Raw genomic sequence first — 25263 nt, forward strand, 5'->3', positions numbered from 1 at the left:
GTCAAACACAAAGCACGCGAAAGGCGCGGATTCTTTTGCAGTCGAACTCAGTCAGTGCAACAGCCGTGCCAGGCACTTTACCGCTACACCATTGCGGCATCCGTTACATCAATTTCTATAACCACAGAAGCAATAATAACAATAACAATGTTAATAACAACAACAATAGTATTAATGGACTCCGTGAACCCATAACGAAAATTGCGAAAAAATGTTTTTTGTTTGAACTGCACGACGAATGTAGCTTTCTAAGTTTCCTCTATATAGATCACTGCATTTTGAGAATGAGCTCATTAAAAGATGTAATTTTATTTAACCCTATTCTTCATTTTTTCGTTTTAAAATTAATATAAAATTATCAAATAAAATTATCAACATTACTTCTAACTCTTTTGCCATAATATTACTATGAGTATATTGCAAAGACTTTTGATGCATGCGCTATTAAACTAATAATTTTGCTAAAAAATATACTGCATTTATATGCCTAGAATGATCGAGTTTTACAGTTTTTTGTAAAAATCACTGAAACTTCTGTAAGATATGTGGTTAGTATTATTACAGAAAATAAGATCACATACAAAGTTGACGAGAAAAATAACAAGAAAACATTAACAGCAAACATTGACTGTCCTAAAAACATTATTTATTACATTAATTATTATTAACACATCGTACGCCAGAGTTACAACTCTGATGATGACCCCACCACTTAATGGCAAACATCGTGACGACTGTGCGTGCGAGATAAAAAATTTTTTTTAGTATATGTAGGTTTTGTATTGTTTGTGTATCTACTTGTTTTGAAGCCTGTGACTTCTTTCATTGATCAAACATTTTTTTAAATCGTTAAAACGTTTAAAAAATCTAAGCGATAATTACGTTTTGATTTTGGTGGGCTTGAAGTATAATATGACTTGATTATACTTGTTTTTCAACATTTTTTTAAATAATTTCGTCTCCGGAAGTGTTTAAAATTTGAAAAGATGAGATTTTTTTTAATTCAACTATATTTCAGTTTCGTGTTTCTTATAACTATGCGTACGTAATGAGACAAAATGGTTTATGATAGTTGTAAAACATGTTGCCAGAGACTCATAATTAGAATAAATATTATTAATAATAATATTAATATTATGATATAACGGCCTTCGCTCACTATTAATGGTCGAACAAGGAGCTTACTTCCGGAGGGATTTGGAGGGTGATTTTTTATCTTTCGAGTCAAAAGTTTTGATCGTGTATTTGCTTATTTCGGAATATTGCTTTTATTTAAAATGTTAAAATTTTAATTTATTTTAATTGTTATTCAATGGTGGTAATTAATTATTTTTATTTGGTATAAATTTAAAAAAAATAAAATCGACATTACCGAAAATTATTAAAAGTTGAAAAAATTGAGGTCCTTTGCATATCCCTGCTTCAACCCATAAGAAAGTGTTGTATGTTGGTAAATAGGCCTCCCCTTGTTACCAGACGCATTATACGATCATCCTCTACAACATCAACTTACCATTGTCAGTCGTAACACATACGTCAATATAACCAAGCAAATTAAATTCAAAGCATGCAATGTATCAACAGTCATAGTAATAATAGATGGTTATATCATTTGGTCTTTGTTATTCTGCTGTTGTTCTTACATAATTTATTGTATTTTTTTTTATCAGTCTTTATTTATGCAGCTCTGACATACGCAGAACCACTTACAATGTTACAGATATATTATCTATATATCTTTATTATGTATTTTACCAACAATGAGTTGCACCACTAAACACTCCGCCATTAAGCGTAAGCTCTTAATGGCAAATAATAATAACATTTCGTGAGTCATAAACCGCATAAGATAACAGCAGTAGATCCGGCAAAGGCATCCTACCAGCAAAAATGCTTAACAAAAAGTACTGGTTCCATCACAGTTAACATGCTGTGGAGAAAGAAGTTCAGCGGTACGCGTGTCGGACAGACATTTAAAAGTTGAAAGAAAGCAGTCACCGATATGTTAGACCTTTCTACAGCACCTCTCTGGTTACTCCAGTCTTCATCACGTACTTCAGGTTTGATGTTCTAATTTAAATGTAGATAGTTAGATGCATGAAAAAAATAATCAATTATCTTGAGGGAATGATTTTATTGAAACTTTTACGGCCTCAGAGTGCAATATCAAGTAATAAATTTCACAAAAACTCAATTTTTATTGATTATCAAATACAATATTTATTGACAAATTTGCAAACAATTTAGTTCAAGACAAGAGAAGTTGCTTGAACCCACAAAAGCTGATGACCTCAAAAAAATTTTTCGTATTTCATTTTTTCGTTTTAGTGAAAGGCATAAGCAATAAAAATAAGCTATTGAATTGTTCAATACTGAACGCATATTTTTATTACTCTCTATATTATAATAAATTGCTAAATAATTATTTTAAATACATCTAAACATGTTCATATTTTTATAAACATTTAATTTATAGTTAATGTTTGTGTGTATGGAAGAAAAGCTGATGGTAGTCTCTAGCTACTAGTAGGATAGCAAACGTTTTGGAAGCATAGTAAATTTTAAATCTGTGGCATATTTTAACATTAGTGGCCGCATTTTTAATACACGGTTTTTGATTTTGTGTCAAAGAACGCGAAAAATTTTCACCAGATTTCATAGTTTTCAAATCATCAAATTATCAAAACGATTTGTTCTTATAATGAAATGAAATATTTATAAAATGCAACACGTTATAACAGTATAAGAGCTAATAAAAAAGCTTCAAACTAATGTTTGTTTTGTGCAAATAAAATTGTGAACTCATTTTGAACAAGCGATATAAAAAAATATAGCTAAATTTGTTTAATGTATAAAGTGAAATTGATAAAATGTTTAAAAACAAATCGCAAATTGTTTAATCACGTTTTCAAAAATTTCATTGTGAACGAAACAAAAAATATCAAAAAAATTTTTCGACTCTCAAACGTTTTCAAGAAAAATTAATTCAATTATTAATTAAACATTTAAAACTGTCAAATGGCACGTTCTAGTTTACTTGTTGCATTTGGTAATCATTGCCGCTGGTCTATATAGATGGTTGCTTACCACTAGACACAGATTATTATTATTATTATTATTATTATTATTAACGGGGTTTAAAGTGGTTCAGAAGATAATGGTCTGTGTAAGAACCACTATCTTTTCATCACTATCTATCACTATCTATCAGATATCTTTTTAAAAAACCGCTTTTGAGTAACAGAGAAAGAAATTCCATTTTGAATACTTTCTTGACTTGGCAAAAAAACCCAACTTCAGCCTCTGAAAAATACTACCGCAACTCCTGTTAAAACTTTTGAGTGAAGACTCCGACAACCCTCCGTAGAAAAATATTTTGTAAATGCTGAACGTCGTTCATCTGGAAACGTCTCTGTTTTTTTCTAAACTTGGTGAACAAAGTTCTCATCAGAGTTTATAATAGTAGTTGGCATTCATATTTTGCTTAGTCACATTTGTTTGAGTTTTGTGGCTTAATGTACGGCTGACAAAACTTTCATTTTAAAGACAGTTTTTAAGCAAAAAATCATATTCAACAACTTGTGATCATTTGCTCAGAATTTTATTCTTCAAATATTAACTAAATCAATTTATGTAATTCAAACTAAATATCAAAATCATTATATATCTAACAAAATTAATTCAAAAAACAATTTTGAAATTAAAAAAAATTGTTCAAATTTTTAATCAAAATTTGGAAAAACCGAAAAATCTGTTTTAAGTGATATACTGATGAAACTATAAACATTGGCAGGTTCACATTTTAAACAACCTTCCCATGAACAAAATAGAGCCAATGGCATTATCTTTGATGTAGAAGATGAACGGATGGTCAGCCTTAAATTTTATTTTAATTTTTGCACTTCTGAACGAGATGACCACTCCAGTAGAAGCTGCTGCTTCTGATCCTTTTTCGTTGACTTCAATGAATGCCTTGTGCAACAATTTAGAAACAAACAAGTTTCTTTCTCCAGTCATTTTCGACAAATCTGTTCTACTCTCTGAAAAGAGGTCGACAATGCCCATCTTCATCAAACTCTCCATTGCGTTTGATTTTTTCTCTATTTTGAATTTCGGCAACCAAATTTCTACATCCATTCTCCAAATGTTTTCGTCGACAGTTGAGAAAAAATTTTTGTCCATGCTGCTTTCAACAGCTTCCAAAGTAGTTTCTTTTAAATTTGGTAAGACGACTACAAAACTCATCGAATCGCCTTTGTATGGCAGCTCCAAAATCTGACAATTCAATTCATTGTTATACATATATTTTGCATTAAGTTTTGGCAGGTGCATAAAAGAAACATCTGAAAACGTTCTAAGCGGTGTGACAAAAACACCCTTCTGTGTTTCACTCTGATCAAATTGTGTTTTCCACGTTCCTTTGAAATAAACTGCATTTACAATAACAAGTCTTGTCAAAGCATCCAGCAAACCAGCAGGCAGCAGGTCTCTGATCTTCTGATGTGTTTGCTTCTCTACCCAACTGTTTATCATTGACCTTATTCCATCTGCATTGTTCCTGTAAAATTGCATACTAACAATGTGGACGAACTTACTCTGCATTCATTTGATTTTTACTTCATATCGTAAGAACTAACTATAAACGATTAATGTTAGTTTATTCATAAAATTGCAAAAATTTTTTAAATTTATACACATACATATTTTAATATAAAACTAAATATATTATGTATATATTCATTAGTTTAATATCATACAAAGATTTTTTACATGTTGGGCTCATATTTTAAACGCCTCCCGATATGTAAATGATTTTACTAGTGATAATTTGAAAAAACTAATTTATGTTAAAATCAAATTTTGAAGAACATTAAGCTAAGCTTATTTTTAATTTATTTCTATGATAAACAGTTATTTAGTGTTCAAGTCGGTTGACAGCATTATACGCACACGCCACTAGGTGCTGACCGATCTTGCCTTTTTAAATTCATATCATATAATATAAAAAGCTGAAGTCAAAAAATTTAGCCAACAACTAAATCGAAATACTCACAAGAAATCAACAGGTTGCAAGCCAGCTCCATAATATTTCTCGCTCTCTTAAGAAATTCTGACAAAAATTTGGCTGATTTTTCTCCAAACAGCTTGTTTGCTATATTCAGTTCATAATTTCCTTCCGTTTGTTGAAGGTTGCGCATCAAATCTGCAAAGCCTTGGTGCAACTGGTCATTTGGAAACTGATCCAGTTTGAGAACTGATTTCATTTCAGCCTCAGTATTTTCTGAAAACGACAATTAAAACATTAAACGTTGTTGATGAAAGAATATTCAAACTAAAGAACTACGTTTGGCTCCGAGCAAAGTGACCGCAAGGGCAAAGAGGAGACTGACGGGAGAAAAAAAAACATTCTCACCGGCGCTTTCAGAAGCTAATTTCTGATACAAATTAACTCCGAATTCAGCGTTGGAAGAGCCGAGTTCTTGAAGGTTCATTGTTCTGTATAATGTCTTGTTAGAGTTTGCTGTTTAACCGATTCACTTTTATAAGCAAATTTTATATAAAAAAATGATTCTAAATGTGTTGATCTCACCGATACTCAATATTTAGTTATTGCGCCGTTGATTTTTAAATGTTAAGCATGAAAACTAAAAAATTTCAATTGTCAGGTAGAAAAAGAGATCTACCAAACTCTAAATAAACCAATCAACATATGTTGCTGAATTGAGGATCGTTCAATAGTTGATATTAATGCTATGCTGCAAACCAATCTGCTTTCTATTTAAATGAATCATAGTTCGTTTATGATAATGTCAAATATTGATTGCCTACCGCTACATGGCTGCATTGTAAACGCGAATTGTAAAGTTATGATCATTTTTTTCTAAAAATTTTTGTTTATATAAAAAATTGGCAAACTTTTAAAGCTTTTTTATTCACTGGATTTATAATCATCATATTTGACATTTGATATTTTTAAAAGTTCGATTCTAACTACACTTTATGGGATACTTATTATTCCGTATTTTACAATTTCTTCTTAAATATTCATGAATGAAGCCCTTTTGAAATTTCAAGTTTAGATGTTAAAAATATTCTTCATTCTGAGAATGTGTGTAATGTGTGTAATTTTGTAATATGAAACATGATTTGCTGTTTATAACAAGTGTAAGAAAATAATAATTACTTCACGACGTAAAAATATTGGACGATTTTGTGATACGCAAATAGACAAAATGTCTTTAACTAAAAGCACTTTTTCTTTCTTATTTACATTTTGCATTGTTTTATTCTGAAAAATCTTTTCAGAAATAACCAATCTTTATTCAAAATGAATGTAAAATCTTACGGGCACATCTCATTCCGAAATTAAGGTCTATAAAGAAAACACACGTTTCGATATGATGATCAGTGCTCGTAATAACTCTTTGTTAGTAAAATATTTTCAAAATTTGTTAAACTCAACTCATAGTAGATCTGGACAAAGCGGGGATGCATCCCCACCAGACAATTGAATAGAAAAATATTGAAGATTCTGTGTCAAATATAGTAATAAATGAAACGGATGTTGTCGAAAGAAGGTCGTCAGCTTAAGTTTGAAAATTATCTTTCTCATCGAAACTGGAATAAACAAGAATTACGGCAACTAGCAAAAAAAAGTCATCTAATTTAGATTTTTGAAATCATTCACCCCGACCGCCACATTTTGGATCTGCCACTGAACTCAATTTACATGCAAATTGTTAGGGATAAATAAAAAATTTTTGGTTCAGACAAAATTTTTTTTCCTAATTGGTTAAAATCAATTTCATTTTTTCCATTTTAATTAAAAAACTTACAAAAAACAGATTTGTATGTATGAATGTTTTCTTTTATTTTTAAGAAATAATTTTTTTAAATTATTAAGACTTGATGATTCTCAAAGCTCAAAAACTGAATTAAAGATGTGACAATCTTCCAAGAAACAAGACACTAGCAGATTTGTTGTCTTTAATGTAGAATATGAAAGGATGGTCGACTCTGAAGTGAACAAGATTTTTATAGCCACTCCTGACGCTGATAACCTTCCCAGTTGCAGCAGCAGCTTCCGAACCTTCCTCGTTAACTTCTATAAAGGCTTTGTGCAACAAATCAGAAACGTACAAATTCTTTTTCCCATTCATTTTAGAAAGATCAGCTTTATTTTCCGAAAATAAATCGTTCAAACCCAAACTTTTTAAATGCTCTAACACGTCTGATTTTTTTTCGATTCTAAATTTCGGCAACCAAATTTCGACCAATTTTTTGTACAGATTTTGTTCGATGGTTGAGAAAACATCACCATTCAATTTCCTCTCTACAGATTCCAAACTGGTCACTTCTAAAAGTGGTAGAATAATGACAAGACTCATTGATTCGCCTTTATAAGGAAGTTCCAAAACTTGGCTTTTCAACATTTCGTAATAAAAGTATTTTGCTTCAAACTTGGGAATGTGCATAAAATGAACATTTGGAATGGAAGTGAACGGAGTTATAAAACTGCCTAACTCTGTTTCGTTTTCATCAAATTGTGTTTTCCATGTTCCTTTAAAATAAATTGCATTTACTATCACAAGCTTCGTCAGAGACTCTAGTGTACCACTCGGAATCAAGTTTTGGATTTTGTGCTGCGTCTTCGCTTCTACCCAATCGTTTATTTTTGACCTGATTTCATCCGCATCGTGTCTGAAAGATTTGTGAGCAAATTTTTCAATTAATTTTCAAAGTTTTTGTTTTAAATCTAAATTATTTTTTTAATTCAGTTTAATAAATTGTTATTAATTATTATTAAATATGTAAAATTCTAACTGACATAAAATCAACAGCTTCCAAACCAGCTCCATAAAACTGTATGCTTTCTTTTATAAATGTTGATAAAAACTCAGCAGACTGTTCTCCGTACAGCTTATTTGCTAAATTCAGAGTGTAATCTCCATTAACACTTTGAAGATGTTTCATCAGTTCAGCAATTCCTTGGTGTATCTGCACGCTATGGAATTGCTCCAATTTTAAAACTGATTTTATTTCTGTCTCAGTTTTTTCTTCATAAAAGTAAAAAAACTATCTAATGCAATGAGAAGCCATAGTAAATACAAATTGTAAAAAAAACCTTTTGCTCCTAGCAAGGTGATGGCAAGAGCGAATAGAAGGCTGATCGGGGAGAAGAAGAGATTTTCATCGGGAGTTGCTGTTGCTAGCTTCTGGTATAAATTAACTCCAAATTCTGCATTTGAGGAGCCAATGTTCCGTATGTCCATTTTCCCTCCTAGTGTCTCTCTCCTTATGTTAAGTTTTGTGGCTGCCTTCCTTTCATTAAACTACAAAATGAGAATTGTTTAAAATCTATTATAATAACATCAACTTTTTTGATGTTACCGCTACCACTCCAAAGTTTAAGAGCTGTTGACTGAAAGCGTTCGTAAAAATATGCACGAGTGTTTTTCGATACAATTTGTTCGCTGTGAAAGGCATGCTAATTTTCTGCATACCTGTGGATATGAATTTATTGATATTTTAAAAATTTATTAGACATTTCAGCTATTGGATTTTTTGATTTTAACATTGATTTCAACAAAATTGTTGTTAAATTTTAGTTTGCTTAATTCGTATTCTTACAGATATATTTCTACCTTGTTAAATTTCTAAAAATTAAATTTTTTCATTTCTTTTCTGTTTTTTAACCCTCATTGTAAAATTTAGAAACGACATTTTATTGCAAATAAAAATAAATTATTTATCTTATATCATATTATATTATCTCACTAGCATATTGTCTGTGATGATAAGTAAATCGTTGTTTCTCTAAACGTTTAAAGAATGCTAACTTTGAAACAAACAAAAAATGCTTAATTTATTTGATAATATTTGGTCAAACATTTTACGGTTTGAAACATTTAGGTATTAGGAAAATCAACTTGAATACGTAAAAGTACGTCACAAGCATTTGTACAATTGGTAAAATTGCCTATCGTTCTCAAAAGTTTATTTAAATCTGCGTCAAACATAAAATATGATCGCTATGGAGTAATTTGTTTAGTTAGTATGGCTACAAAATGCCTCTAAAAAATATTTTACAAAGATTTAGCCAAGCAGTGGGAGCTCGGAGGTTGAAGCCCTCTGCTATGAAAAATTTAGCTAGAGTTAAGGCGAATGAACAAAATCTCCATAAAAATTTCGGCGCTCCTTCCCCCAGCAATAACATACATTTTGTAACCAACCCAGAATTTATGCTGGAAGGATGACTTTAAAATTTTTAAAATGACGACATTTGTCTTTTCTAACTCTCAAAAGTTCATCTTTTTCCTGTTTAAAATTTTTCAGGTTATTGAGACTTTTTTTTATTGTTAATGAAGTTAAATATTGAATCTCATATTTGGTATTTGTATTTCAAGCTAAGTCTAAAAAACGATCATAAAAAATACTTTTTGGTATAAAGAAAAAATAAATTTTCAAGTTCTTAATCGTTTCCGGAGTTTTATGATTAAAACAACTCGACTCCTACAACTATTTAACGTTTCTATTGAAGAAAATTAACTCTTAAAAATCTTCAACGTATCTTCATTATAATCAGTAAGCAGAAAACAATCAGTAAAAGCACTAGGGAGTGCGTAGATTTTCATTTTTGAACGTGTGAATATTTCATCCATATCTATTGAACATATCAAAACTCTATGGAAACAAATGGAATTAAATAGAATCAAAAACATCTGAATTGTTATTTTGGCTTAAATGCATGTTTAAATAAATAATACCATGTTTGCAACTTCACCCGGATCCTTAGTCTTACTAGAAGTAAATTTGTAGTCTTTCAAAAGGGCGTGAATCATATGTCAATTTACCAACATTTCAATGATTTGATTCGAAAAAATTATCTAATTATTCTTTTTATCAAATTTGGCTATAGTTTAGTTATTTATAATTTTTTGTTTACCTTTCTTTCATTGAAGTGTTTCAAACCGATGGCAAATTCAGGGAGGGACCAGGTATTTTTTGGCCACACCAGCAAAAATTTGACTGTTTTTGGCTCCCACGTCAAACTTTAAATTTCCCCCCCCCCTTGCGTAAACGTTGTTCAAATCCGCCCCTGAATATAACTTTGTAACATTTGAGTAGTAAAAGTTCTGTTTCGTTTCCTTTCGTTTCAATACATAAGGACAGTAAGTGTATATGCCAAAGTGAATAAGTAGAATTGGAATTTAATGATGCTTCTATTTAGTAGTTTGTTTTTATTTGTAGATAGGTATTCGTAATATAGATAAATTTGCAAAAATCATCTTAAACTGTTAGCACCTAGACTGTGGCTTTCAATAGGGTAAGTCTAAAAGTTGTGTGACAAAGGGAGTTGAATTTTGTAACAGTTTGTGACAGCGGGCAGGTATGTGAGCTAAACAACGCAAAAAGAAGCATATAATACCTTTAATGAAAAATATTTTAAAAACATCAGAGTTGAGTTTTATTAAACATTATTAGGTATAAAATTTCAAATTTTTACAAGTATAATTTTTTTACCGTTCAGTTACCTTTTTTAAGTTTATCTCATTAAATTTTTAAATTCAATTCATACCAACTTTACCAATTTTATTAAACGTAAAATCAGTAAAAATCAACTTGAATACGTAAAAGTACGTCTTTAAAAATGTACCATCAGATTAACGGTAGCATACAAGGAAAGACAAGGAAGGGGCCACACGGAAACGCAAACCCCCTTTAACAATTACCAAATTTATCACTTCTTTATTACAGCAGTCATCGGTTTAAGGGATTTTTAGAAAATCGCGAAATCACACAAATAACTTTTCTGAGAAAATAAGAATATCACTTTTTAATATTCGTTTAATTTATTTGAATCGTTTTATCTATAAGTATAAGCTTACTGTAACTGCTTTTATCTAGCTATGGAAAAAAAATTACGACAAAGTGACTGGTAATTGTAATGGAAGCCAGCTGGCTTAAGCTGGTTCCAGCCCACAACATATTAAAAAAAATTCACTCTTTGGCTTAGATAACATTTATTTCAATTGCTAATTATTACTTATTAGTTTGATAACGAAAATTATATTAAAATAATTTAAAAATTTTGTAACGATTGGTACATTTAAGAAATAATTTTTTTGCAGTTAGAATAATTTTCAAAAATTCACAATAAGTCAACGACATTATGAGGATATAATTTTAATTTTATTGTTTATTCATCGACTGTGATCGTTTGATGTAAAAAAAAAATTTTGTTATAATTTGTTAAATATTCAATCAGAAATTTGTTGAAAAGACTCATAGCGGAACACTTTGATGACAAGTTTCTGGGGATGGCTACAAGTTGGATATTCTTCCCAGGAACAACACGGATCCTGACCCGCGATCCTTAATGTAGAAAATGAACGGGTGGTCTGCTTTGAAGTTGACGGCACGATGTTCGTGGCCAACACTTGTTATCCGGATATCCACTACCAAGGCCGTAGCTGCAGCAGCTTCTGCTCCTTCTTCATTTATTTCAACAAAAGCTTTGTGCAACACGTCAGAAACATACAGTGTTTTGTTTCCATTCATTTTCGACAAATCTGCTATATTGGGTAAAAATAAATCCTTTAATCCCATTTTACATAAAATATTATTAGCATCCGTTCTCTTTTCTAGTATAAATTTTGGCAACCAGACATTGACTTCGTTTTTAGTTAACAATTTGTTAATTGTAGCAAAAACCTTCCCATTTAATTTTTTTTCAACGTTTTCTAAACTGGTTTTTCGTAAGTTGGGTAGAATGACCACAAAACTTAGTGATTCGCCTTTGTATGGAAGTTCCAAAACTTGACTGTCCAATTCATTGCAATAGAAGTAGTTTGTCGACAATCGACTAATGAACATGAATGGCACTTGTGAAACAGTTTGAGGAGAGGCATAAAATGTATCAATCTTTGTAGAATTCTTCAAAAATTGCGTTTTCCACGTTCCCTTAAAATAAATTGCATTCACAATTACAAGCCTCGTGCCAGCGCTTATTACATTTTTAGGAATCAATTCTTTAATTTTCTGTTTTGTTTGATTTTCAACCCATTCGTTTATTATTTTAGTGACATTTTCGGCATTTAATCTGAAACATTGTTTTATTTGAAGAAACATTATGAAATATTTAGTAAAAATTGATAAAACAATTTTTCAAATCACATTACAATCAAATGAGGTCTGAACAGACATTTTGTACTTACAAAAAACTGACAGGTTCTAAACCGGATCCATAATATTTTTTACTCTCTTCAAGAAAATCTGACAAAAAATTTTCCGTTTCTTCTCCATACAACTTGTTGGCAATGTTGAGTTCATAGTTTCCATCCGATTGTTGAAGGTGCCTCATCAGGTCAGCAAACCTACTGTGCACTTCTCCATGTGCGAACTGGTCCAACTTTAAGACCGATTTTAGCTGAGCTTCGGTTTTTTCTTAATTATTATTATTAAATAAATTTATTTTCAATGAATGAATGATTAGGTGTTAAAATTCCCAAAATGAACCTTTAGCTCCAAGCAAAGTGACTGCGAGAGCGAAGATCAGACTGATCGGTGAAAAAAAGAGGTTTTCCCCAGGCTTATCAGCTGCCAGCCTCTGATACAGATCGACCCCAAACTCCACGTTCGATGTGCCTAATGCTTGCAGATCCATGTTTGTTTTAACACTCCTGGTTTGTCAGTGGGATCATAGGTGGTTTTATAGCAAATAATGTGGAATTTTCATTCAAGTCGAGTACCGTTGATCTCATCGACAAACATTCTTTGTGGAAATTTTCAAATTTTGAATGAATTGATAAAGGATTGTAATTTTTTTGTCACAATGTTGAAGAGGTAAACGTTTTTGCTAAAAATTAGTGTGAAAGTTCATGATATTGGTGTTACATTTTACTACCGACTGTATGGCGGTATTTCATTGAAAGGCTCTCCAAATAAAACGTTATTAATATGAATTTTAAAAATGTCAGAAATGAGAAATTTAACATTTCACGAATCTCATTTAAATGCTCTTCAAAATTACGGCACTGGACATATTTGGGGTAATGAATTAAATTTCTGTTTATTTTAAATATTTAATGTCCTCGATAAATACATTTATTTTAATAAAATTTTGTTTAAACTATAATTAATAAAATCATTTCTTCTTGTTTCCATCAAAATTGTGAGCAAGTAATAAAAGTAATTAAAAATTATTAATATGGTTGGTAAAAATTTATAATAATAATAATAACAAAGTTTAAAGTGGTCCGGTAGATTAGCATCTGTGTAAGAACTACTGCGAAATAAATGTCCTATTATCCTAGCTCTCCTAGCTTGATTTAAAAATTTTTGATTGAATTTAATGAAACCATCTGTAACAGCTCGTTCCAGGCGTTTACCACCCTGCCGCTGATAAATCTTTGCTTTATTAGATTTTCTGTCTTTTTGAAGAGCTTGTATCTATGACCTTTTAATACATTTCTTTTTTTAGTTGAAAGAAGCTGATGAACGGTGTTTCTTCTTTTCCAGTTATTAACTTTATGTCCAAATTAAATCTCCTCTGTATCTTTTTTTTTCAAGTGTTGTTAATCCGCATTTTTTTAGTCTATCCCTATATTCTAGTTTTTCTGACTTCTTCGATCATCTTTGTTGCTCTGCACTGTACCCGTTTAAAAATGTTTTTGTCCTTTTGCAGGCCTGGACTCCAAACCTGTGAACAGTAATCGAGATGAGAGCGAGATATTATACAAGTTTATAATAATCGACGACCCACCACCGTTCATCTAATAAATCCAACTATTTGATTTGCTTTGGTTGCTGCCAAATTACATTGTTTCATGTTTTTGTGCTTTTATGAATAGTGATTCTAAAGTTTTTATTTCTTCTTTAGATCAAAGGTCCTTACTGACCAGTTGAGTTTGAAAGCCTTTGTTTTGTCTTCTCCTATGCATAACTTTACGTTTGTCTATATTAAAAAGCATTTGCCAATCTTCAGACCATTGGTATTGTCTTGTCAAATCTTGTCTTAGTATTTCCGCATTTTCCTCGTTGTTGACTCTTGCAAACAGATTCGTGTTGTCCGAAAATTTTGTTATTTTTGACATTATACCAGAGTCAATATCATTAATGCACATAACTAATTGTAGAGAGCCCAGCAACGAACTTTGTAGTAAGTTTTGACGAGTCGTCAAAAATGATTATATTATAATGCATAATCCTTTTGTAGCTCTTTCGATTAAATCGTAGAATCTTTTGTCATTCTATTTAACAGAATCAGTAGTTTGATTGCAAATTCCAACTACCAGGATTTCGTTTTTGTTTTTTTATTTGACACCATACGTTCTTTTAGAATTTGTTGTCTCTTAAGTCCATTCTTTCAACAGCTGTTGAGTTGTCTTTTATATATAGTAATACTTCACTACCCTGCTCTCTTCCTCCATAATTATCTATGTCCTCCCTGAACATGGTGTAATCATTTAATTCGAGTTCGTTGTTCTCCATGGAACTTTTGCTTTGGTCTCTGTTACACCAATGATGTCAGGTTTTTTCATGTATATATTCTGCTCAAGATCTGTTCTTTTATCTATGTTTACTACACTTCATGCGTTTACATAAAAGTATTTCAACCTACTTATAATTTTACTTTGCTCTCTTGATGTTTTTTTTTATTTTGATTAATTAGTGCTTCTTCATCTTTACTATCTTCATGGTTTCGAGTTACCCCCTCACCCTGAATATCCACTTCCCCGTTTTTGCAGAGTTTCCTTTCTTTTTGTGTCATGCCGTGCGTCACAGAAATTTTTTTGTATTTATCTTCATCTTGTCGAACATAAGACAAATTTTCCAGTACCATATTCTTTGTTTTTCTTTCTCAAAACTCGATTAATAACGGTCTTTCAATGTTCGTAGCTTTACCTAGTCTTAATATTTGATTGATATCTTTGTCTTCACAAAGTACTTTTAACACTTTGTTTATCAGTGCTAGTTTAGTTTTTTTATCTTCACCATTCCTTTTTTCCTCTTCAATTGTAGGAGATTCAATCAATCAATAAATGATCACATTGTTCTCTTTTAATTCTTTCTGCTTTTCTTCTTCTTTGTTTATTTTCATCTTCTCTTCTAATTTTTGGTATTTTCATTCAGCGTTTTCATTTCTTTCTCAATCTTTTTATTGACTATTGTATTCTACATTTCTTTTTCCATCTACTTTTTTGTTTATTATTTCTTCCTCTGTCGATTTTTTTTTCTGGAACTTCGTTTTCATTCCCTGTAGACGATTTTTCTGTTCGTCGTTTCTTAATAGTTCCATTTTCTTCTTTAGTTTTTTCTTTTCAACTACCAGTTTTATAACGCTTTGTTATAGTTCTACCACGCTTCGTGAGATCTTTCTACACCACTCATGTAGCTTCTTGGAGGCGACCAAATGACCAAGATTTGGCCAATTTTCTGGGAGTAAGAATTCCATTTTACCAAAGTGAGTAAAGAATTTTTTATTTTTCTTGTTTGTTGTCGAAAGAAATGAAAATGTTCACGTCCACGTGTTGAGCGATAATGATATATTGATGAGTTACTCACTTGACTTTAGTGTTTGATCGAAAATATGTAGATGAATCTTTCTTCGACAAAAATTGACCTCTATTTGTCAAAAATATTTTTTATTTTTATTTGAACTGTAATCAATTCTATATTTTTATGGTATCTTTGAATTAATGTTATTAATATTAATGATTTTTAACAAATTAATTCTAATTAATTCTCGAAGGTTTAAACAACAGTAAACAAAAATGGTTTCAGATACTCGTGATTCAATGCATTTAAGACATTGCAAGTTAATGGACCAACAGAATGCAACAACGGAACATTCACTTAAACCATCATAGAATCTTGCCTTATTTATAATATTATAGCTATAATTTTTTTTAAATTTAAATTCATAAATGCTTTATAAAACATGTATTTTATTTATTTGGATTGTAATTTTAAAATAATAACTTAACGTTATAAAGTTATCAAAAATCATATTTAACCATTTTTTAAATCATTCATCAAAGTCATTATTATGCACAAATTTAAAAAGTTATTACAAGTTGGATAATCTGCCCAAGAACAAAATTGAGCCAGACTTGTTGTCCTTAATGTAGAATATGAAGGGATGGTCAGCCTTGAAATCAACCACTTCTCTTCTACCAGGAGCACTCGTAAGCTCGATGATGACTGCAGTGGCAGCGGCAGCTTCTGATCCTTCCTCATCAACGCCGATGAAAGCTTTATGTAGCAACTTTGAAACGTGCAAGTTTTTCCTACCGTTCATTTTGGACAGATCTGCACTACCGGAAAATAAATCTTTTATTCCGAGACTTTTCAAATGTCCCAAGACGTTTGATTCTCTTTCTACTTTAAATTTAGGCAGCCAGACGTTAACTTTTTTTCCCCACATTAAATTTTCTTCAATAGTGGAAAACACTTTTCTATTTAATTTTTGTTCCACAATTTCCAAACTAGTTTTTTGTAAATCAGGCAAAATCACTACAAAACTCTGTTGATAACCTTTGTATGGTAGTTCCAAAACCTGGCAGTTTAAATCTTCGTAATAAAAATAATTTGTATCCAACTTGGGAAGGAACATGAACTGGGCATCTGAAATTATTTTTGAGGCAGAAAGGAACTTGCCAGTTTTTGTGTTACTTTTGTCGAACTGAGTTTTCCAAGCGCCTTTAAAATAAATGGCATTCACAATAACTAGTTTGGTCATAGCGTCCAAAGCGCCAGGAGGTATGAGGTTCTTGATTTTCTCTTTCGTTTGTGCTTCCACCCATTTGTTTATTATTGATATAACACCATTTGAATTGCCCCTGAAAAAAAAACAAATTAAAAAAGTAATTTAATTAAAAATGAATTGATAAAAATTAAAATTCTTTAAAAATTGGAACAATTTTCAGTCCGAAAAAATCAACTCAATATATTACAAAAAGTCAACAGGCTCTAAGCCAGCTCCGTAATATTTCTTGCTTTCTTCTAAAAATTCTGATAAAAACTTAGCAGTTTGTTCGCCGTAGAGTTTGTTCGCAATGTTGATTTCCCATCGTCCATCTGGTTCTTGAAGGTGATTCATCAGGTCAGCAAAACTTTGGTGCAACTGGGCGTTCGGAAACTGGTCCAATTTCAAAACTGATTTTATTTCAGCTTCGGTTTTTCCTTTAAAAATTTTTCAACATTATAAGAATGAAGAATAACAAACTTTTTCTTTAATTTAATCATTAAAAATTAATTAATTTTTTCTAAACCTTTGGCTCCGAGCAATGTGATGGCAAGAGCAAAGAGAAGACTGATTGGGGAGAAGAAGACATTTTCATCTGGGTTGGCAGTTGCGAGTTTTTGATACAAATCAACTCCAAACTCAGCGTTTGACGAGCCTAAAGCTTGCAAATCCATTTTTCAATTTGACGTTGAGTGTCTCCGCAGCTTTTAGGACTAAAATTGATATATACATTTTGAAAGTCGAACTACAAATTTCAAGAACTAATGATCTTGCCGTCGACACTTAAAACGTTTAATTTCAACATTCAAATTTTAAAAATTTTTAATAAATATATAAAAATAATTAATTTGCATTAATTACAAGTACTTGGTTTATTATCTAGTCAGTATATTTTTAAACAAAAACGCAATCACGTCTTAAGCGTAATTTTGACTACATTTTACGATATTAGCACAAATGTTGGCCCACCGTTACAATTTCGACTTCTTTGTGGAATTTCTTCTTTGGTCAACGTTAAGGCATTTCAAAATTCTGTCTCTAAGTCAGCGTAGAAACATTTGAAAAATTTAGATTTAGGGCCCCGTCCTGTCAAAGTTTTCTAGATCCGCAACTATTTTAATCAATTTGAATTTTAAAACATTTTGAATTGAATATTCGCATAATCATTAAAATCATTTTTGTAATAAAAAAATCAAAATCTTGTGGTAAATCTTATAAACATGTTTAATAAATTTAAACATTGTGTTTTTGAAAAAGTGATATTTCAAAATTAGTAACGGAATAAAGTTACTAGAAAAGTGATCGGTTTTTTTTGACAGCTTACGAAAATAATAAAGTTGGAGTGCGTTAATGACGATTTGAACTTTTTTATGCAATATTGAGAATTTTTTATATTATTTTGAGAAGAAACGTTTATTGGTCTTATAAATTAGTAAAATTTATGAAAATAAAATGTGATCGTTAAAATTGGAAGTAAATTTCTGTTTATTTCAAAACTGCTTGAATATTTTATGTCTTCGATGAAATTATGCTTAAATTATTATATAATCTTACTATGTGTTCTTGAAATAATATATATCTGTAAAATAATTGATCCAAATAATAATATTATTTTATACCAAATGTTAAATAAAAATTCACTTGTTATAACTACTAATAAATTAATTTGCCGACGGTTAAAAATTACTTAATTAATTTCTTTTCCATGTAGCATCTTCATTTTATTTATACGTGCCTATAGTTGTTATGCTACTGGCAGCAGAACCATCCTGATTTAAAAAAAAAATCTTGAATTGGTTAATTAATTGCGCAATAAATTGGTATATAAATTACAATGAGTCAGTAATTATGGTGGTTCTGTTAATAAATTAATGCATTATACAATATATTAAAGATTCTAAAATTTATATCAATATTTATATTTGGAAAATATTTTATTTTCACATATAAACATTTTGTTGACCACTTTTTGTATAACAAAGAATAGTAATTTATATTCAAATAGTGGTTGAATACTTTTAAAGTTTTAGTCTAATTAAATTAAGAGTTATATCGCAAATGCTATCAATCGAAAATGAGCAAACTTCAATAAAATTTCTATGAAAAACAACGAATATGTTTTCAAATTTGTTGAAAGCATTTTTGTTTTTGAGAATTCTACTTATTCCATTATTGGAAATTCAAATATTTAGCATGGTGTATGAAGAAAGGAACTTATGGAGGTTTATTTATTTGTCATTTTGTTGCAGGTTCTATTTATCTCTTCAAGATTCAACATTTTCCAAAATATAAAAAGCGTGAAGGTGAGGATTTGTTTTTAACTCCCAATCAGGTGAGACTACAAAATTTGGAGTTTCACAATTTTTTAATTTTTTCTTAATTTGGTATGAATACGAAAATAATGATAAACCTTTGATCACGGCATTATGTTGACGGATTTTTTAGGTAAACGTTCATAGCAATAATGCTTGTTCATTATTGGGAATTTTATTTTTAAAAAATCGGTAAACCACCGTTTTCAAACTTAAATACACGCCTTTGCGTCCAATCCAATTTAATTAACTTATTGACTAATGTTTTAATAGCAGTAAAAACAGAACAATAATAAAATGTACTAATTCATGTTCTGTAAAAACATTACATTTTAAGAAATTACAACTTCGATACTTTCCCCAAAAACAAAATTGATCCAGATTTGTTGTCCTTGATGTAAAATACGAACGGATGATCGGCTTTGAAGTCAACAGGCTGTCTGAATATGGGAGCACTTTTCAAGGTAATGACAACAGCAGTTGCAGCGGCTGCCTCGGAACCTTCCTCATCAACACTGATGAAAGCTTTGTGCAGCAAGTGAGACACGTACAAATCTTTCTCTCCATTCATTCCAGACAAGTCAGCAGCTTTCATTGAAAACAAATCAGTTATACCCATACGTTTCAGACTTTCCTTTACGTTTGATTCCTTTTCAATTTTAAATTTCGGTAACCAAACATTTACAGTTTCTCTGAACAGACTTTCTTCAATAGTAGTAAAAACTTCCTTACTTAGCCTTTGTTCAACGACCTCCAAACTAGTTTTTTGTAAATCGGGTAAAATAACAACGAAGCTTTGTGAATTTCCTTCATATGGGAGCTCCAAGACCTGACTGTTCAAGTCTTCGGAATAGAAGTAGCCGGTTGACAGTCGGTTCAGATACATGAATGGAACATCTGATAATGTTTTGGAAGCAGTCATGAAACTTCCAACTTTTGTGTTACCTTTTCTGAATTGATTTTTCCAGGCACCTTTGTAGTAAATTGCGTTGACGACGACAAGTCTTGTCAATGCGTTCAAAACGTTGCGAGGAATCAAATTTTTTATTTTGTTTTTCGTTTGCCTTTCCACCCACTCGTTGATCAGTGAGGTTACTTTATCTGAACTGCCACTGAAAAGGAATTAAACCATATGCAATTTCTTTTTGTTTAAAAAGTTCCATTTATTCATATCAAAAATTTATATCATTGAAATTAAAGTTTTTGATTTATCAAATTATTAAATTTTGATTCATCCACAAAATAGATGAATAAATTATATTTAAGCTTACACGAAATCGACGGGTTCCAATCCAGCTCCGTAAAATTTCTTGCTGTCTTCGACGAATTCTGATAAAAATTTGGCAGTTTGCTCTCCGTACAGCTTGTTGGCAATGTTCAGTTCCCACTTTCCGTTTGGAGTTTGAAAATGATTCATCAAGTCAGCAAAACCTTGGTGTAACTGTCCATTTGGAATGTGTTCCAAATTCAAAACTGATTTTATTTGAGCTTCAGTTTTTTCTACAAAAATTTTTTGGGTTAATAGAATTAGTTAACGATGTTTATAATGTGATAACTTTCCATAAACGTCAAAGTAAAAAATACCTTTGGCTCCGAGTAACGTTATGGCGAGAGCAAAAAGTAAGCTGATTGGGGAGAAGAAAAGATTCTCGCCAGGGTTCTCTGATGAAAGTTTCTTGTACAAGTCGACACCGAAAGCGGCGTTTGATGACCCCAATGTTTGCAGGTCCATGGTTTCTATTGGCGAATTTAGTCGATTTGGTGACAGCTAAACACAGCTTTATAGGCGATTTGCGAGAAAAATTAACGTTTGAAACGTTTTTGAACTCAGCACCACTTGAAAATTAATATGTGTGTTTGAAACGATGTGAACAAATTTAAAAAGCTAGTTTACATAAATTCAAAGTGGTTTGAACTATTTGAACACGGTATTTGCAATGGAGCGCGTGATGTTTTGCACGTAATCATTACAGATTTTTGTATTAAATCCATGTTCAATATTTTATAAGTACTCTGAAACTCTTACCGATTAATTTTAGGCGTTGATGAATTTCATTATGCTATTATATATATATGTTTTCCATGTGAAACAATCTATTTCATATTAACTTCAGCTTTTATTTTTAAATTTTCATGATTTGATAAATTTAGCAACTATTCAAAATGATAAAGTGAAACTTTTTTAAATCTCTTCTTATGAATATATAAACAGTTAAACACTTTTGTGAAAAATATCGTTTTAACTAAAATCTTGAAAATTTTCAAAGCCATATCAAAAGCTTGATTCGAATAATTTGAAGGGTTTTGAATGAAGTTATTTATAACCTACCGTATTGATGTCAGTTATTTAAAGTTGACGTTGAAATGGTATCGTATTTGCAAGACATCAATAACAACGTTTGAACGTTCTAAATTTGTAACCCTATCTTATAAACCAAGTTTACCGACACCGACTATAAAATTTAAACTGGGCTTCAATATGGTTTCTAACTGTAGACTCCAATTTAAAGTCATTACATACATATGAAGTTTTTCGTTCGAGGTGTATTTGAATTTTAAGATTGTGGATCACTTAATTTATTCATCTTGGAGCAATTTTAATCGGCAGATTCAAACTTTTGCATTCCGAACGTATGTACCCAGAATTTTTTCACTCGCATTTTGCTATATGTTCTGTCATTTATTTGTTTAATCAATGTTCTGTGCTAGAAATCTGACAAACAAGAATTGACTTCCGTGTGACAATTTTATTTTTTCAAACATTAAGCTATCAAAAAAAGAATTCAACTGTAATTATTTTTCAAAAAAATGACGGAAACTAATTATGATCCGATGGAATACCATAGTTGTGTGAATAGCGCAAACATTCTAGAAAACACAAAGCGTCAAAATTGAGTTTCTATTTTTCTTTATTTTCGTGACCTTGATAATGTCCTCTAGTTTGTCAAACACATCAGAATTCTTATGAACAGTCTTCTGAAGTTCCCGCAATATCTCTTTAAAATTACTTCTGAACTGTCAAATTAAGCAAAAAGATGAATTAACTTTAAATAGTAATTCGTTCAGGATTGAAAAAAAACTAATTTAAAACTAAACTCACCAAAACAGGCAAATCTATGCAAATTTTGAGAATTATTTTATTTCGTCTATCATTCATTATTACTGAGTAGCTGCTATCTGATATGCCTTCTATTTTGAGATTGAACAATTGCTTCAGAGTTTTCTTCGCATCTTTATACCCCGATTTATATTTGTTGTAAGCTTCCGCGCTTGCCTGCACCTGTTTAATAATTTGAGTTTATATTATTTCACTAGCGGAAATATTTATTTTGTTATTTAAATTATATTTTTCGCAAAAACTTACCATTTCTTTGATAATGTCAATGATCTCGTCAAAGTTTGTTGACTCTGAATTTAAGAAGTTGGTCACGTTCTTTTAGAAATCTTTGGAAAATCTTTCAATTTCCTTAATGTTCTGAAAAAGGTTCCCTTGCCAGTATCTTGGAAAGCGCCCGCTTTTACGGCCAAATTACATTCCTGAAACAGACGGCCAGCCGTTTTTTGTAGGTTGTTTCCAAAAATACATTTTTCCTAATTAGTTTGTTTGAATCATAGTCCAAATTGAACTTGTTCTCATGATAATAGTAGTGGAATGAGTGATGGAGAAAGTTGTGCTGCTCCAGTGCATTCAAATTTTCATTCCAGCAACATTCAGAAATTTTGTCAAGGTCCTCAGCCTCACTTCCATAAGCTGCATCGTAATGACGCTCAACAAAATCGTGAAATTTTTCAACAATCCTATTTTTCTTTCCACTCTCTCTCTTTAGGTCGTCGTTTTGGTCTCCAACACGTAAATTTTCATCATCATCGGTATGAATGTCATTATTAGACGTTAAAAATGAGTAAAAAGATAAAGCGTTTTCATACATCGTTTCATCGATTGTGTTATAATTTGAATCATTATCCTGAGAATCATGCGGACTAAGTGATTCTGGATTACTTTTTTTCGAATCGTCAGGATATGAAAACTCGTGACTTGAACCAGCACATCCGTGAACAGAAATCCGTATTGGATCATTTTTAGTTCTGTTAATGTCCCCTGAAACGTCTTTAATTTCGGTTGGTCTCAACATTTTTCGAGAATATTTTATTGTTTGAAGTTAAGAAAAACTATGCCAATGTATAGAAAACTTCAACAATTTTTGATGTTTAGTCATGGTCCTGTCATCTTCTATTTATACTTCCTTGAGTTTGTTATAATAAAAACTTAATAATTTACAAGACGATTCTTTGTTGCAATCACAAGTCAAACAATTTATTATCAAAAACTAATAAAAGAAAACTAAGAAATTAACTTACTATATGAATTTACAAGCGCAATTTTTAACAAAATAATAAACGTTCAATAATAAAATGTACGTTTGATAATTTTTATTGAACACTTTTTACATCGTTATATCATTCCGATTTTATTTACAAGTTATTAAAAATAGTTTGAAGGTCTATTTCATTAGACTCTTCCTAGGATTAGAAGAATGGACAACACACAAATATCGTGTATGAGTCTTAAACGACGCTCACAAACGAAGCATGTGATGGGTGAGGAACTTCTTGTCTTATTCAAACCCAGTCACTGCAAGCAATGGGACCAGGCGACATTGACCACTAGGTCATCTCACCGTCTAAGCACCTTGCACAAGCTCAGAACTTATTGTTTACGTGTTTAACATTTCTCAATCGAATAATTTTTAAATAAACACATTTTCTTACTGAATATTTTAAAATATTATTAATTTTTTACATGTGCACAGAAATAAATTTGAAATATTAACATTAAACACAATAATTAAACAAGACTGTAGAAGTTGGTAGGTCGGAACCAAGTGGAGGCCTATTTACCAGCATACAACACCTTCTTATGGGTTGAAGCAGGGATATGCAAAGAACCTCAATTTTTTCAACTTTTAATTATTTTCAGTAATGTCTCCCCTTGCTCCAAAACACATAACTATAATAATAGGACTAATCGATCAATTCGATCTATCGGTCGGGCTATTTGTCGTGCTTGGATTGTTGGCTTACGAAATTGTACGGATTTTAACGAGCAAGCTAAATGAAATATTTACTTGATTTAATATGCTTAAAACACTGTAGTAATTCTATTTAATTTTAATAATGATTTAATAGAATTATGTATTATTAAATTATTATTGTTAATTTGAATATAAAAATTGCTTTTGGTCCGGTGAAATCCGGTGGCTTACTGAAGCCGAAGGTTGGCTTAGTAGGATTGAACTATAGTCACCCTTTTTTTTACACTATTCGATCATGTTAAAAACTGGTTTGCTTATGAAATAAACGGCCTAAATAAATCAAAATTGTTATTTGAACAACTATCTTCATTATATTCAATGAATATTTTACATTCTGTTGGTGCTCATAAGAAACTGGCTGCTGAAATCATACGTTGGCTTACAGCAGTGGCTTACAGGGTTTCATAGAACTCATACGATAGCACTTTTTTGTACATATAATGCTTTAAGTAAATCAATATATTCACATCACAATTATTTTTGTCAGTAAAAATATAGAAATTGCTTTTGTCAGGTGAAAAACAGTGGCTTACTGAAGCCGTAGGTTGGCTTAATCGGATTTTTTCTCATGTATACAATACTATGAGATAAATCAATCAAACAATCAGTCAGTCGGTCGGTCGGTCAGTCAGTCAGTCAGCCAGCGAGCCAGCCAGCCAGTCAGTCAGTCAGTCAGTCAATCAACCAACCAATCAATCAACCGATCAATCAATCAACTAAATTGAATGAGCCAAATAAACAAAAATAAAAACAAAAATAAATAAAAAAAAATTGCAAGGCCTGTTCAAACTCGAACAAACAGTCAACCGTACAGATCTACAAACAATTTCGAGATTTTAGTAAAGAAAGAAAAACACAGTAGTTGCTTTTATTTGAATTCATTCAAAAATGAAAAGTGACGGTTAATTAAAATTTTAAAATGTCAATTTTTTTTAAATTCGTATTTTAAATAAACAAATATAACAAAATATCGACCGATAAAAATAATTATTATCCATTATTATTATTATTATACACACTCCTTAGAAGTTCTCGAAGGATAATAAATCACGTAACATGAACATTTAGTAAGAACAGTTCACAACATATCATAATGACTAAATCAACA

At 30.9% G+C, this 25263-nt stretch overlaps 3 protein-coding genes across 3 annotated transcripts; all 3 read right to left on the reverse strand.

The window, feature by feature from the left end:
* Positions 1 to 3795: 3795 nt before the first annotated feature.
* HELRODRAFT_157156 (hypothetical protein) lies at positions 3796 to 17424 on the reverse strand (the record flags this gene model as incomplete). The annotated part of the gene is made up of 3 exons (XM_009020607.1): positions 3796 to 4558; positions 12219 to 12447; positions 17277 to 17424. The coding sequence occupies 3 exons, from the start codon at positions 17422 to 17424 to the stop codon at positions 3796 to 3798; spliced, it is 1140 nt and encodes a 379-aa protein (XP_009018855.1).
* Positions 17425 to 19402: 1978 nt separating this feature from the next.
* HELRODRAFT_80866 (hypothetical protein) lies at positions 19403 to 20794 on the reverse strand (the record flags this gene model as incomplete). Its single annotated transcript, XM_009020608.1, has 3 exons — positions 19403 to 20174; positions 20334 to 20562; positions 20647 to 20794. 3 exons carry the CDS (start codon positions 20792 to 20794, stop codon positions 19403 to 19405), a joined length of 1149 nt encoding a protein of 382 aa, XP_009018856.1.
* Positions 20795 to 21750: 956 nt separating this feature from the next.
* HELRODRAFT_174064 (hypothetical protein) lies at positions 21751 to 23195 on the reverse strand (the record flags this gene model as incomplete). Its single annotated transcript, XM_009020609.1, has 5 exons — positions 21751 to 21849; positions 21985 to 22077; positions 22163 to 22342; positions 22427 to 22495; positions 22596 to 23195. 5 exons carry the CDS (start codon positions 23193 to 23195, stop codon positions 21751 to 21753), a joined length of 1041 nt encoding a protein of 346 aa, XP_009018857.1.
* Positions 23196 to 25263: the final 2068 nt, after the last annotated feature.

Source organism: Helobdella robusta (assembly GCF_000326865.2).
Source record: "Helobdella robusta unplaced genomic scaffold HELROscaffold_28, whole genome shotgun sequence".
NCBI lineage: Eukaryota > Metazoa > Annelida > Clitellata > Rhynchobdellida > Glossiphoniidae > Helobdella > Helobdella robusta.